This window comes from Lithobates pipiens, unplaced genomic scaffold (genome assembly GCF_037356315.1).
Source record: "Lithobates pipiens isolate NorthernLeopardFrog02 unplaced genomic scaffold, aLitPip1_a1.2 Scaffold_8, whole genome shotgun sequence".
NCBI lineage: Eukaryota > Metazoa > Chordata > Amphibia > Anura > Ranidae > Lithobates > Lithobates pipiens.
In genome coordinates, this window is record NW_027507903.1 from 574,257,456 (window position 1) to 574,272,075 (window position 14,620).

Below are 14,620 nucleotides of genomic sequence, written 5' to 3' on the forward strand. Positions count from 1 at the left end.
ATGTCCGGTGGATAATGCACTGATGTTAAATGATCCAACAGTTCAAAAGTTGGAACTTCTTTCTAAAAGCAATATGTCTTTAGCAAGTTCAGTAGCACAGCCGGTTCTTGCTGCAATTGGTGTATCCTAGTCCATTAAGGGTCAGTTTGTGGAGATACTTCAAATTCTGCGTGATCAGCAGGCCCAGCAATGAGCTGGTGTATCAGACGCATTGTGTTTCACAGTAGATGCTATAAAAGATTCTATCATTCAAGCCTCACGGCTTATGCTTGGACTAGTGCATTCTCACAGAGTTCTATGGCTGCAAAATTGGTCAGCCAAAGCACCGTGTAAAAACCTCTTAGCCAGTTTCCCCTTTCATGGTGAATGGCTATTTGGATACAATCTGGATAAATACAGCCAAAAGATCTCTAATGGGAAAATCTCTTTTACAAGTAAAGAAGAAGTTCAAACATTTCTCATTTAAGCCTGCTGCCCCACCTGTGCCAGGGGCATCAGCCTCTATGCAGTGTCAATAGCAAATGTCAGGTTCAAGGGGAAGACCCCAAGGGCAGCACCAGGGTCAGAAGAGATCTTGGGGCAGAAAGCCCACAAAGCAGAATGCTAAAGCCTCCTTTTGAAGGGGTGCCCCCACTCGCTCAGGTGAGGGGGATGGCTTCTGCAATTCTCAAAGATCTGGCAGGAACAATGTCAAGACAGATGGGTGACTTCTGCAATTTCTCTAGGTTACAACTAGAGTTATGAGTTTTTCCGTCTCCTAGTTTTCTAAGGTCAAATGTTCCCAAGGATCCAGAGAAAAAGTGTCTCTTTCTAGCTCTGGATCATCCTATTTTTTTATTTTTATTCTAACCTTTTCTTGGTTCCAAAACCAAACGGAGAGGTAAGACCCATTCTAGATCTCAAAGGTCTGAAGCGGCACTTAAACATCCGATCCTTTCGCATGGAATCAATCCGATAGGTTGTGTCCATCCTGCATCAAGGGGAGGTTTTGGCTTCAATCGATATCAAAGATGCATATCTCCACTTCTAGGCTGGGAGCAGCCCTGGAAGAAGATTCTGTTCAGGGTAGATGGTCAAGGTTAGAGAGGACCTTGCCCATCAACATTTTGGAGATTGGGCAGTAGGTCTGGCCCTAGAATCTTGGACTGTCAGACTACGGGACTGTCCTGTCAGGATTCAGTCCAACAATGCCACGACTATGGCTTGTATAAATCACCAGGGGGGCATGAGAAGTCGTGCAGCCCAAAAAGAGGTGAATCATGTTCTAGCTTGGGCAGAACACAACATTCCTTGCCTATCGGCAATTTTCATTCCAGGAATAGAGAATTGGCAGGTGGACTACTTGAGTCGCCAACAATTATTTCCGGGAGAATGGTCTCTTCACCCCGACATCTTCCTAGCGATATGTCAGAGATGGGGTATTCCGGACATGGACCTATTCGCGTCCAGATTCAACAACAAAGTCGACAACTTTGGGTCTAGAACGCGCGATCCACTAGCATGCGGAAAAGATGCATTAGTCTTCCCAGGGGATCAGTTTTTTGAATTATCTATGCCAGGGCTTGACAAAACCCAGGCGCCAGGTCGCATTTGTGACTAGAATTAGCGACCTGGGGCAGCACAGCTGGGGGTATCCTGTCTCTATATATATATATATATATATATATATATATTTTTTTTTATTCTAACACCCTAGAGAATAAAATGGTGTTTTTTTTTTTATATTGTGAAAGATAATGTTATGCCGAGTAAATCGATACCCAACATGAATTATTGCTCTCACTCTGCTGATCGCAGCGATACTTCACATGTGTGGTTTGAACAACACTTTCATATATGCGTTCGCTTCTACACGCAAGCATGGCGGGACAGGGCGCGTTTAAAATTATTTTATTTTAACGTTTTATTTTTATTTTTTTCACTGTTCTTTAAAAAAAAAAAAAAAATGTGTCACTTTTATTACTATTGCAAGGAATGTAAAAATCCCTTGTAATAGAAAAACGCATGACGGGTCCTCCTTATATATGAGATCTGGGGTCAGAGAGACATCACATCTCATATTTACACTAAAATGCATTTGAAAAAAAAAAAAATGTCCCTCTAAGAGCTATGGGCAATGACTTGGAGACAGGTGGGGGACTGGGGGCATCTTCCCCTCACTCATCTCCATGTCAGGCCAGGGACAGGTCTAGATCGCCGTCACGGACCTGGCTCCTAACTTTTTTAGCTGGCTCCTAGATTCCAAGTAAATTTGTCAACCCCTGATCTATGCGTTTCCTCCAGTTCTGCTACTTCCACGCCTTCTCCGCAGGATCAAGCAGGAATGAAATGAGGTGATTCTGGTGACCCCAGTGGGCCCCAGAAGATCCTGGTTTACCGAGATCATAAAGATGGCTGTAGGAGTCCCTCGGACTCCATTATAGCTAGACCTTCTCTCACAAGGTCCGGTATTCCATCCTACCTTACGGATGAAAAATTTAACAGGTTTGACTGTTGAATCCCACTTTAAAGGATCATGGGTGATCTCCTTCTGCAGTGTCGTCTTTTATTAATGTCATTTACCATAGAGTCTGGAAGGCATATGTTTCGTGGTGTGGATCCAGGGGTTGGCACTCCAGGAAGTATGTCACAGTGAGAATATATATAGTGATTGTTCAAGCTTTGGCTTAAAGAAGAAAATTTTTCCCTCTCATGTTAAGCACACTCAACCAGGGCGATTAGTGCCTCTTGGGTGGTTCATCATCGGGCCTCTGTTATTTTTAATCAGCCCGGTTTGGGGGGGGGGGGGGGGGCGCTCTGGTGAGATATCAGGGGTCTAAGGAACTAGGGAATCTGTGCCCTCGTTCCATTTTCCTGACATCTCTTCTTTGAGACAGGGAAAGGCACTGAGGACACAGATTCCCTAGTTTCTTTTTCTGCAGCCTCAGCTGCACTGAAGATGAATGGACAAGAGACAGAGGCTCCTGTTCAATCATAAACTGAAGTATTGTAAACACAGTTTACTATGCTCAGTTATGAATAGACAGTGTCAGTGATCACTTGCTCTGCTCATTCAAAAAAGGAAGGACCGGCTCCTTCCTTCACTCTCCATTCTGACAAATCTTGGACAGGGAGGACCCGAGGAGCACAGGGGGGGACACGGAGGAGGACATGGGACAGTCGGGGGGGGGGGGGGGAAGGGGCGCGGGGTCAGTGCGGCGGTGGGGGAGTTGCAGTCACCGATCTCCCTGTTTGGCTTTCAAAAAAGCAACAGAAAGCTGTGGGAAGGAGAGGAGGAGAAGCAGCTGTCAGCGCCTTTAGTAAACTGGGAGATCGGTGATTGTAACTACCCCATCGCTGCACTGATCATCTCTGAGGCTGCGTAGGTATAGGATTAGGCATCGGAGCATTTGCACGAGTACAAGTACTTCTGCAAATGCTCGGTATCGGCAACGATACTAGTATCAGTCAACCCTACTAACCATGGTTTTTCATTGAGACACAACTCTGCTAGTTCCCTTTTAGAAGATGCTGGTTATGTGGCTAGTACCTGACCAGCATGCTCAATAAGTTTTGAATCTCATCTAAGGGTTCCACGTGTATTCTCCTGCCAGATTTGAAGGGCTCCAATAAGACTCTGGCAACTATATAGAAACCTGCATTACTATTTTTTTTTTCTTAGCACAAATCTTGTTTGATTTCCACCTTTTGTCATTTCCCCCCCCCCCCCCATATTAAATTGTGTGCCATTATATGTATTGTGTACAGGTGGTGTAGCCCATGGTCCCCGTGGCCCCAAAAGCTATTATTACATGCTGCCCATGAAGATTCGAGTCCTGGGATTGAAGATGGCTTTGACTGTAAAACTTGCTCAGGTATAGTACAGTGTCCTCCGGACCGTCCACATGAGCTGTGTTTTGTTTTATTTTAATTTTTATTTATTTTTTATATGGTTTAAAATGCATAACCCTGTCAAGGTGTTTATTTTTTTTTTTTTTTTTTTTTTTTTTATATTTCCTGTAATCTAATTTTAATTTTGGAAAGTTCTTCTTTTCTAACACTGATGCCTATGTGTCCTTTAAAGTGTGTTTCAGGGCATAAATTAAAAGAAAAACACAATAACGTACGTTTTTTGCAATGCAGGCACACTTCCTCTTTTTTTATTCCGTTTAATATGTTAGAACGTTCCTTTTAGACTAAAATGTATCGGAGGAAGGAGGCTAGATAGGTGGAGTAGATAACACCTCAAAGATTTTATAGTGGTGCATTTATTTTTGAGGCCTTTGAATTTGTTTGCATGACACACAAATACCTGGTGATAGTGCCAGAAAACCATAGAGCTGCTAGCTTCCTGTTGCCTGACTATGCTGCTTCTGCCGCACGCAATTTCCTAACAGTGTTTTCTTCCCTGCCTACCAGACTACAAACCTCTGCCTATCCCCCACTCTTCTCTTTTTCCTACTCCACAAGCACGTATTAAAGGAGGAGTTCACCTTTGGGAACATGTTACATGTTCCACCTGATTTTAGGCCCGGGATCATGCTATTGCGAATTGAACAATTTGCTTGACAGGAGATTGTGACCGGCTCTCTATGGTGCTGGTTCACACATCTCCAGAGCGCCTCCGGTGTGAATTGCATAGGAGTCCTGTTCGTCTTTTGCTCCGTTTCAGGTCCCAATTCACCGTACCTGAACCGGTGAATAGAGACGCACCAGTCCCCCTGCTGTGTGCCGCTCCGTGCTCTAGTGTGAACTCAGCCTTAGATGGAACATGTAACATGTTCCCAGTGCTGCAGCTACCACCCGGTGCCACCCCCTCCCCGTGGCAGCAGTACAGGGAGAAGTTCCCTGTATTAGCTGTCAGTTTTTGAAAGCAGCGCTGCTTTCACAAATGGTGAACAGGGAGGAGAGCTCCACCCACACGGCCACATCATTCATACACAGAGCTCTGTGTATGAATGAAGTACAAGTCACAACAGCCTTGGTGGCTGTAGTGTGGAGGGTTGTTTGAGTCATTGAGTCTTCCTGTCAGCGAATTTTGGCTTACCCCTATGGGATGTACAGGTAAGTAGATACAGTGTGCAGGAGACCTGCATGGCATCAGCGATCTCGTGATCACTGGTGCAATGCTTTAGAGGCTTCTAATACAAAAAATAATACATGCACATTTATGTTACCTGCAAAAAGATATGCATTTTATTTTGTACAAAGGTGAACTTATGCTTAAATTTCCCTTCTAGGAAATATTTCTGCTGCTTTTTTTTTTTCCTGCTGTATATATCTGTATTTAAGAGGAAGATAAAACATAGAAAGTGAAGATCATGCCTGGATACAGTGCATCCATTCACAGCGCTTCACTTTTTCCACATTTTGTTATGTTACAACTTACAGCCTTATTCCAAAATGCATGAAATCCATTATTTTCCTAAAAATTCTACAAGCAATTGACAACAAATGACAATGTTAAAGAAATTTGTTTGAAATCTTTCCAAATTTATTAAAAATAAAAAACAAACAAAATTACATGTACATGGGTCTTTGCCATGACACTCAAAATTGAGCTCAGGTGCATCCTGTTTCCACTGATCATCCTTGAGATGTTTCTACAAGTCCACCTGTGGTAAATTCAGTTGATTGGACATGATTTGGAAAGGCAGACGTCTGTCTGTATAAGGTCCCACAGTTAACAGTGCATGTCTGAGCACAAGCCAAGCCATGAAGTCCAAGGAATTGTCTGTAGACCTCAGAGACAGGATTGTATCGAGGCCCAGATCTGGGGAAGGGTGTGGAAACATTTATGCAGCATTGAAGCTCCCAATGAGCACAGTGATCTCCATCATCCATAAATGGAGGAAGTTTGGAACCACCAGGACTCTTCCTGGAGCGGGTTGCCCAGTCAAACTGAGCGATCGAGGGAGGAGGGCCTTAGTCAGGGAGGTTACCAAGAAGCCGATGGTCGCTGACAAAGCTCCAGTGTTTCTCTGTGGGGAGAGGAGAACCTTCTATCTAAAAGAACAACCATCTCTGCAGCACTCCACCAATTAGGCCTGTATAGTAGAGTGGCCAGACAGAAGTCACTCCTCAGTAAAAGGCACATGACAGCCTGCCTGGAGTTTGCTAAAAAGCACCTGAAGGACTCTCGGACCATGAGAAACAAACTTCTCTGGTATGATGAAACAAAGATTGAACTCTTTGGCCTGTATGGCAAGTGACATGTCTAGAGGAAACCGGGCACCGCTCATCACCTAGCCAATACTATACCTACAGTGAAGCATGGTGGTGGCAGTATCGTGCTGTGGAGATGTTTTTCAGTGGCTGGAACTGGGAGACTAGTCGGGATCGAGGGAAAGATGAATGCAGCAATGTACAGCGATATCCTTGATGAAAATCTGCTCCAGACACTCTGGACCTTCAGACTGGGGTGAAGGTTCATCTTCCAGCAGGACAACGACCCTAAGTACACAGCCAAGATAACAAAGGAGTGGCTACTGGAAAACTCTGTGAATGTCCTTGAGTAGCCCAGCCAGAGCCCAGACTTGAACCCAACTGAACATCTCTGGAGAGATCTGAAAATGGCTGTGCACTGACGCGCCCCATCCAACCTGATGGAGCTTGAGAGGTCCTGCAAAGAAGAATGGGAGAAACTGCCCAACAATAGGTGTGCCAAGCTTGTAGTATCATACTCAAAAAGACTTGGGGCTGTAATTGGTGCCAAAGGTGTTTCAACAAAGTATTGAGCAACGGCTGTGATTACTTATGTACATAGGATTATTTTTCCTTTTTTATTTTTAATAAATTTGCAAAGATTTTAAACAAACTTCTTTCACATTTTCTTTATGGGTATTGTTTTGTAGAATTTTGGAACAAGACATTAACATGACAGAATGTGGAAAAAGTTAAACGCTGTGAATACTTTCTGGATGCACCTTAGAATTCAGTTATTTGTAGAATTTTATAGATGGTTAACTAGTTGCTGACCGCCGGCCATCAAATGACGACCAGGCGGTGCATCTCTTGTGGCGGGAGGGCATTGTGACGCCGTCCTGTTTAAACAGGGAATGCGCGCGATCGTGCGCGCGCATCCCTGTTCGGGGGGAGGCGTGTCACGGAGACACCGCTCGCCACCGAGGGGTGTGAACAGCCATTGGGCATGGCTGTTTACCACGTGATCAGCCGTGACGAAGTCACGGTGAATCACAGGTGGTTACACCCCCACTGTGCACGGCGCGCACAATCACGTCGGAGGCGTGTTGCCGGGAACACTGCTCGTTACCAACGCTGGTAAACAGCCATTGGTAGCTGTTTATCCACGTGATTGGCTGTGATCCTTTCACAGCCGATCACTAAATGTAAACAAACCGCGGTAACGAGATGTTACCAGGTTCTCCTCCTCACACACCAATCGTTACCGCTTACAGTGTACACCAACATACACTGATTGCCCACTCCCCCCAATAAAGAGGACCCGTCGCAGCCCATCAGAGTACCCGAGTACCTGTCACCAGGCCATCAGAGTACCCGAGTACCTATTTGCAGCCCAAGCCTCATAGAATATATGTTGGGGTGTTTGCTTTCCAAAATGGGGTAATTTTGTGGGTAATTCCATTGTCCTGGTGGTCCAGGACCTTCAAAAGTGTGATGGATAGGAATGAAATGAGATGTGTCATTTATGCTCCTAGAACACCTGAACGTACTACTTCGATGTTCGGCTTCTCTATGTGACCAGGCTGTATAAAAGTCCTACACATGTGGTATCGCCATACTCGGGAGGTGTAGCAGAATGTGTTTTGGGGTGTAATTTTTGCTATATACATGCTCTGTGTTAGAAATATCTTATAAATTGACAACTTACAAAAAAAAAAAAAAAAAATATGCGTTTTCATTTTTTCCCACATTTTCCAAAAACTTCTGGAAAAAAAATTAACCATTCAAAATACTCATGCCTCACAGATTATACTTTGGGGTGTTTGCTTTCCAAAATTGGGTCATTTTATGGGCAATTCCATTGTCCTGGTACTCCAGGGCCTTCAAAAGTGTAATAGGTGGTTGTGAAATGAGATGCGTAATTTTTGCTCGTAGAACGTCTAAAGGTACTGCTCTGTATGTGGCCAGGCTGTGTAAAAGTCTCACACACGTGGTATCGCCATACTCGGGAAGAGTAGCAGAATGTATTTTGGGGTGTAATTTGTTGTATGCATACGCTGCGCGTGAGAAATAACCTGATAATATGACAATTTTGTTAAAAAAAATAAATAAAATAATAATGAAAAAAATCTTCATTTTGCAAAGAATTGTGGGAAAAAAATGACAACTTAAAAAAACTCACCATGCTACTTATTTAATACCTTGTAATGTCTACTTTGTAAAAATGGGTCATTTGGGGGGTATTTGTACTTTCCTGACTTGTTAGTGTCTCAAGAAATGAGATACACCTGATGTACTGAAGGCCTGATCAGAAGTGATCAATTTTCAGTGATTGGCACCATAGTTTGTAGACTCTATAACTTTCACAAAGACCAAATAATATACACTAATGTGGGTTATTTTTACCAAAGATATGTAGCAGTATAAATTTTGGGCAAAATTTATGAAGAAAAATTACTAATTAGCAAAATTTTATGACCGAAACAAAGAAAAGGGCATTTTTTTCACAAAATGTAAGTGTTTGTTGGTTTTTTTATTTTTTGTGATTAAAAAAAAACAACTAGTGATTAAATACCACTAAAAGAAAGCTCTATTTGTGTGGAAAAAAGGACGCAAGTTTCATATGGGTACAGTATTGCATGACTGAGTAATTGTCATTCAAACTGTGAGAGCGCTGAAAGCTGAAAATTGGTCTGGTCAGGAAGGGGGTGTAAGTGCACTGTATTGAGGGGGTTAAAAAGAATTTAACATGATGCCGGGTGTGAGGTGTTTCGGACACTTCCAGAAGTCCCGGTCACCTGTGTCCCATGTAATGCTCAATATTTCCTCCTGCCAGCCTCTTTGCCACATCTGCAGTGATGTGGAGGTCGTCAGGAGGAACAAGTGTGCCAAATGGGGGAACCAGGAGATTAATATTCCTGCAAGTGTCAATTTCCCTGGAGAAGGTTCCTCTTGACCAAAGTGGTGTTTAGCAATGGGAGAGGTAAGTATTTACATTTTTCTGCAACGACAGCAGGTCACCCTTGAAAAGTATTTTCAGTCTCAAGGCACCCCAAGCTTAGTTCATGTTAATGCGAGTCGCAGTGCGCTTGCAAAATCACACTCCTTCTTGACAGACAGATGCTCCATCCTTTAGGAGAGATGTACACGTGGTCCGAAAGTGGGCAGGTTCCTGCCGACTGACCATTTTTGTAAGGCGCTCTGGCTGGTGGTTGCACTCTGATGTCATTAAGGACAATACACGAACAATAGCTCTGCATTCTACATGAGGACAGCAAGGGCTCATCCCAACTCCTCTCCTGTCCTCGGGACCCACTAACAGGCCAGGTTTGCAAGATAACTGAAATACATCACAGGTGATATCATTTGCTACTCAGTGATTGCAGTATTCTAGTCTGCATCTCCTCAAGGTAATACTTAAGTTCTGGCCTTTTAGTGGGTCTTGAGGACCGGAGTTGAGAACCATTGGCCTAGAGCAGTGATGGCGAACCTTGGCACCCCAGATGTTTTGGAACTACATTTTCCATGATGCTCCACTACAACGCAGAGTGCATGAGCATCATGGGAAATGTAGTTTCAAAACATCTGGAGTGCCAAGGTTCGCCATCACTGGCCTAGAGTGTCTGATGGAGGAGAATGTTGGAGCCTTTCGGAGTGACTTGTAGTGTGGTGGAAGACCCACTGCAAGGGGGATTTTACTGTAATTCTCAGAGTTCAGCTTTAAGGAATAAAGCATACCTCCAGCCAGTATGCGGTGTGTAGGGTTAACTGCGTATAACTTTTGAACTGTATATGTAGGTCCACATCAATCTAACATAATGTCTGCATTATGAGCAAATATGTCAGTGTTGTCCTTCAGCTGCAGAACTAATGTGAACTATGTATGACACGAGGTCTTTAGAATTCTGGTCGTTTTTTTTAGCAGCATATTCATTTTTACATGTTCCTGTCTCTCTGTACAGAATAACCTCTACATTATTGATTCCACTGACATTTCCAGCCCAGACCCTCAGTACCTCATTGATCTCTTCAACCAGCGACATTGGGGAGAATCCGTACTTATTGTTGATGTGTAAGTATCTGACCAATATTTTGCTAGTAATGTTGTAATATGCATATGTGACCACTAGAGGGAACTGATGTGTATCTTCTGGATATCCATTTTAAAAGTGAACTTGTACCAAGACAATTCGCAGTTAAAGGGGTTGTAAACCATCAGTTTTTTCACCTTAATGCATTCTGCATTAGGGTGAAAAACCTGTAGTGCTGCAGCCCCCCAGAAACCGAAACCAAAAATATTAGTTTTTTTTTTTTTTAAATATTTATATTTTTTATAAATTGTATTATATTTGACTTTTTAATTTAATATCAATTTAAATGAATAGAAATTTATTGTCAGTCGTTGTTGGCATGTTTAGCTCAAGAAAAGTGTATCCCTTTAAATCCTATGTATGTCTTCACACTCGCCAGTTGGACTTCCATTGTGGTATTAAAAATCCTGCTAGCTGCATTTTTGATCAGTCAAAAAATAAAATGCATCTCCCAGTTCAAATGCATTGAAAATGCAGCAAGAACGCATCATTAACACACCCGTGTTACATTTTTGATGTGGTCTTTGAATCTCATGACCTATGAAAAACACAAATCGTGGTAAAATCGGCTCAAAATCACCACAAATTCATGGTAAAATCACGTACGTTTTCGCTGCCATTATCGTCACCTTTTTCTCGAATCGGCCGAATTCCGATAACACCATTTTCAGCAGAAATGTTTTGGTGGCTAAAATTTCGGTGCATCTCTAGCCTTGATTGGTCCACAGTTATCACATGGTAGCGGGGCCAATTACTACATCCTGTATCATATGATTAGCTGTAGCCAATCACAGCATATCAACAGTAAGCAAGCTGTCATGAATGGAAATTGATTCATGACTGTTAACTGTTGCTTATAACACTGATCATCATTGTTATAAGCAATAATCCCTGATCACCCCCCCCCCCCCCCCCCCGCAGATTAGTAGAGTGTCACTATTGAAGTTTTATCAATAGACTTGAGCTCATAGAAAAAGCAGCATAATCACTATATTGCAGAGATAAACAGGGAGTGCAGCATGTACTGAGCAAATATAACTGCACTTATGTACTTCTATGTTTTTGTTTAATTTCTATTCATTGTTTTCACTCTGAACATTCTGTTTAACAGCAATGAAGATATGCCTGAAAACATTCTCAGTGCAACTGCAGATTTGAAGAAGATCACCCTTATCCCAGCTATTGGTAAGTGTAAGGAGTTTGTATTGATGTATAATGAACCATTTCTGCTCCACTCCGGGGGCAACCCTTCCCCTCTGGCTTCAATACTTGAGTGAGTCACAAATCCAGAAAAGTATACAGTTTAGAACTGACTTGACCTTGCGTTTTTAGATCTGCTTAAATAGTCTGAGATACTTATAAACGATTGAAGCCAGAGAATCAGCATTATAACCAAGTAACTTGCCTTTTCAGAAGGAGGTTATCAATGGTGGGTTCCGTCTGGCTTTCAGGAAAGCCTTACTTTGAGGCCTCGTGCACACTGGACTTTTCTTCTTTCTTCTTCTTTATTTCTTCTTCTTTCTTCCTTCTCCTTCTTCTTTCTTCTTTTAGACCCCATTCACGCAAGCCACCTAGGGCATCAGTGGTAAAGCGTCACTATTTTTAGCACCGCTATTTGGCCTCCAGTGGGGCAGTTTTAACCCCCCCACTAGCGGCCAAAAAGTGGTTAAATCCGCCCGCAAAGCTTTGCCGTATCGCATCACTGCCCCATTGATTTCAAGCCTTGAGTTCACTGCTCCAAAGAAACTGCTGGCAGGACATTTTGTGACGCCTTGCCAGCGTACTGCTCCAGTGTGAAAGCCCTCGAGCTTTCACACTAGAGTGAATGGAGCCGCTTTTTTCAGGCGCTATGCAGGTGCTATTTTTAGCGCTGTAGCACCTGAAAAACACCGGCAGTGTGAAAGGGGTCTTTAGAGGCATTTGGTGTTTTTTGCCTTTAAACACCCCTGCCTGTTAGCCTGTGTGTCCCTGTACACATAGGCTTTTAGAGGCAGAGAAGATCCCCACAGTCAGTGCGTCCAGGGGCAGAAAAGTTCTGGCAGAAAAAAAATGCTTTACGCGTGTAAATCCATCTAGGCGTTAGGCTCGTTTAGCACTTGAGCGTTAATTTATTTCAATGGCTAATTTATTATTCTGGTCAATGAAATGAATTAACGCTTGAGGCTTGCCTTGATGCACCTAAACACGTTACACAAGTTTATGAGCGTCAAGCGTTTTTTCTGACAACTGTTGCCAGGTGGAAAGGTGTCTAGGAGAGAGAGCAAAACGTCCAGTGTGCATGAGGACTTAAGCCCAATAAAGTATCACACTATCACTTTATATTATCTTACCCACATATGTTATGATTGCTGACATTTTTTTTTTTTTGAAATGCCTGGCAAAGCGAAATAGCAGCTACAGCCCTTACAAATGCTGTTCTCATACACACCTGTGTTGCAGAGAAGGGTGGAGGGCTTGTATAACCAGGTCTGTTACTGACTGCTATTTACCAAGAGTGCTGAGTCTAATGCTGCCCATACACTATATGAAAAATCGGCCAAACTCATTTTCGAAAAACACACATTCGGCCGTGAACGCAAATGATAATGCCATCCTAAAATGAGCGATAAATCTTTCAGTGGACATGAATGAATAATTTTTTTATTTTTTTTATTTTTTTACATATACCTAGTGCAGACAGTTCGGATGGGAAACATATTAACCTTTCAATTTATCGTTTATTCGGCAGAAAATTTCCAAACTTGTCCCTTTTTTTTTCGGCTCAAAGATTATCAATTTTGAGCCCATTAGCTGGCTGAAAAACCAACGAACGGTCTAAATTATCGAATTTCGGCCAATTTTTTTTTCGTATAGTGTATGGCCAGCATTACTCTGGTGCCGTTTGGTCTGCCCAGTTATTAGACACCCTGTGCAGCTTCTCAAAGAGAAAGTGGAGGTAAGACTGAAGATGAAAATAAAGGCTGTTAATACTATGGGGTTTATTTGCTAAAGCTGGAAAGTGCAAAATCAGGCTCACTTCTGCATAGAAACCAATGAGCTTCTAACTTCAGCTTCTTCAATTAAGCTTTGGCAATAAAACCTGGAAGCTGATTGGTTTCTATGCAGAAGTGAGCCTGATTTTTCTCTCTCCAGCTTAAGGCTTACCTATAGGTACTGTAAATATCTTCTAAATGTCCACCATTTAGGAGATTTTTACTGTAGATGCAGTCAGTGACCTCACAAACGCACGTGCGCTGAAGGAACAGCATACCTGTATGATTCTTTCAGAGTCCTGTGCCGTCAACAATGGCTCCCGCGCACATGCGTCGGAGTGATGTCATCGCAGCTCAGGCCACTCGCACAGTCTGAGTCCATGAACTTGGAAGGAAGAACAGGTGAAGATAAAATCGCCTTCAGCGGTGACAGAGCACCGCTGGAGGGCTTCATTCTAAGGTAAGTTTCATATAATGTGCTAGTATGTGATGCATACTAGCACATGATGTCATTGCCTTGCAGGTAAAAAAAAAAAGCCAGCAGTTTACTAGCGCTTTAAGCTTTATGTGGCTTTAACTAGGCTTTAAATGTCTTGCCAACATTTGTTTTCAGGAATTGATACAATTATGACCTCTTCTCTCCTCCTCCTCCAGGTATAAATGTGCACAGTATCCTAAAATACGACACTGTTCTGTTAACGGTCGGGACTGTGGATTTCTTAGAAGAGAAGCTGCTATTTCAAGATATGCGCTACTCCGGTCTGTACAGTTTCAAGTACCCTTACAGTGACTTCCCCTAACTTCTATGCAAATTAATTAAGTTTTTGTATATAAAATTTCTGAAATAAAAAAAATTAAAAATGTTTCTTGAATTTCTTTCTTTTTTAAATTGTAAGTTTTGCTTAGGCTTTGTACATAGGGACTTTTGTATTTGAAAGACCAATGTGTACAGAAATTTTCTGCATTTTTTCCAATGTTTTTTGCTGGCTTTTGACAGCTTTGTTCATGCCTGTAAATCAAATGGCAGTTCCAGTATGGGGATGTTAAACCTAGAGGGAATACTGACTGTCACTTTGAAGAGGCTGCCAGCACTTTAGGCTGAATTCACAGCAAGGACACACAAAAACAATTGTGTTCTGTGTGTCCCATTCACATTGCAACACAGTACAGAGCTGCACTAAAGTGCAGACACACTGCATTTTATCACAGCGCACTGTACAGAATCGCATGGCACTTCTGGGGGCATTGTGCTGCTGTACAGGGGAATTGAATGAAGTGTACTTTCATACACTTCAAAGAGTTTGTACAAAAAAGGGGGGGGAGCGAGTTGTGAATGAAGCACCACGCTGCCCCCTACTGCAGTTGTAAACGGACGGTGCCATGGAGGTAAATCACTCCGGCAGCTGTCTGTTCCTGTGTAAACTGGCCCCTTTT

General features: G+C 42.7%; 1 protein-coding gene across 2 annotated transcripts in view; it reads left to right on the plus strand.

The window, feature by feature from the left end:
• The window catches only part of MRPL4 (mitochondrial ribosomal protein L4), a 47,111-nt gene extending 33,064 nt beyond the window's left edge, over positions 1-14,047 (plus strand). For both annotated transcript variants that reach the window (XM_077470197.1, XM_077470198.1), the window contains exons 6-9: positions 3,748-3,854; positions 10,086-10,195; positions 11,326-11,399; positions 13,841-14,047. In XM_077470197.1, the coding sequence (XP_077326323.1) occupies positions 3,748-3,854; positions 10,086-10,195; positions 11,326-11,399; positions 13,841-13,986 (437 nt within the window). In that variant the 3' untranslated portion in view covers positions 13,987-14,047. The remainder of the gene's footprint in view (positions 1-3,747; positions 3,855-10,085; positions 10,196-11,325; positions 11,400-13,840) is intronic.
• The last annotated feature ends 573 nt before the right edge of the window (positions 14,048-14,620 follow it).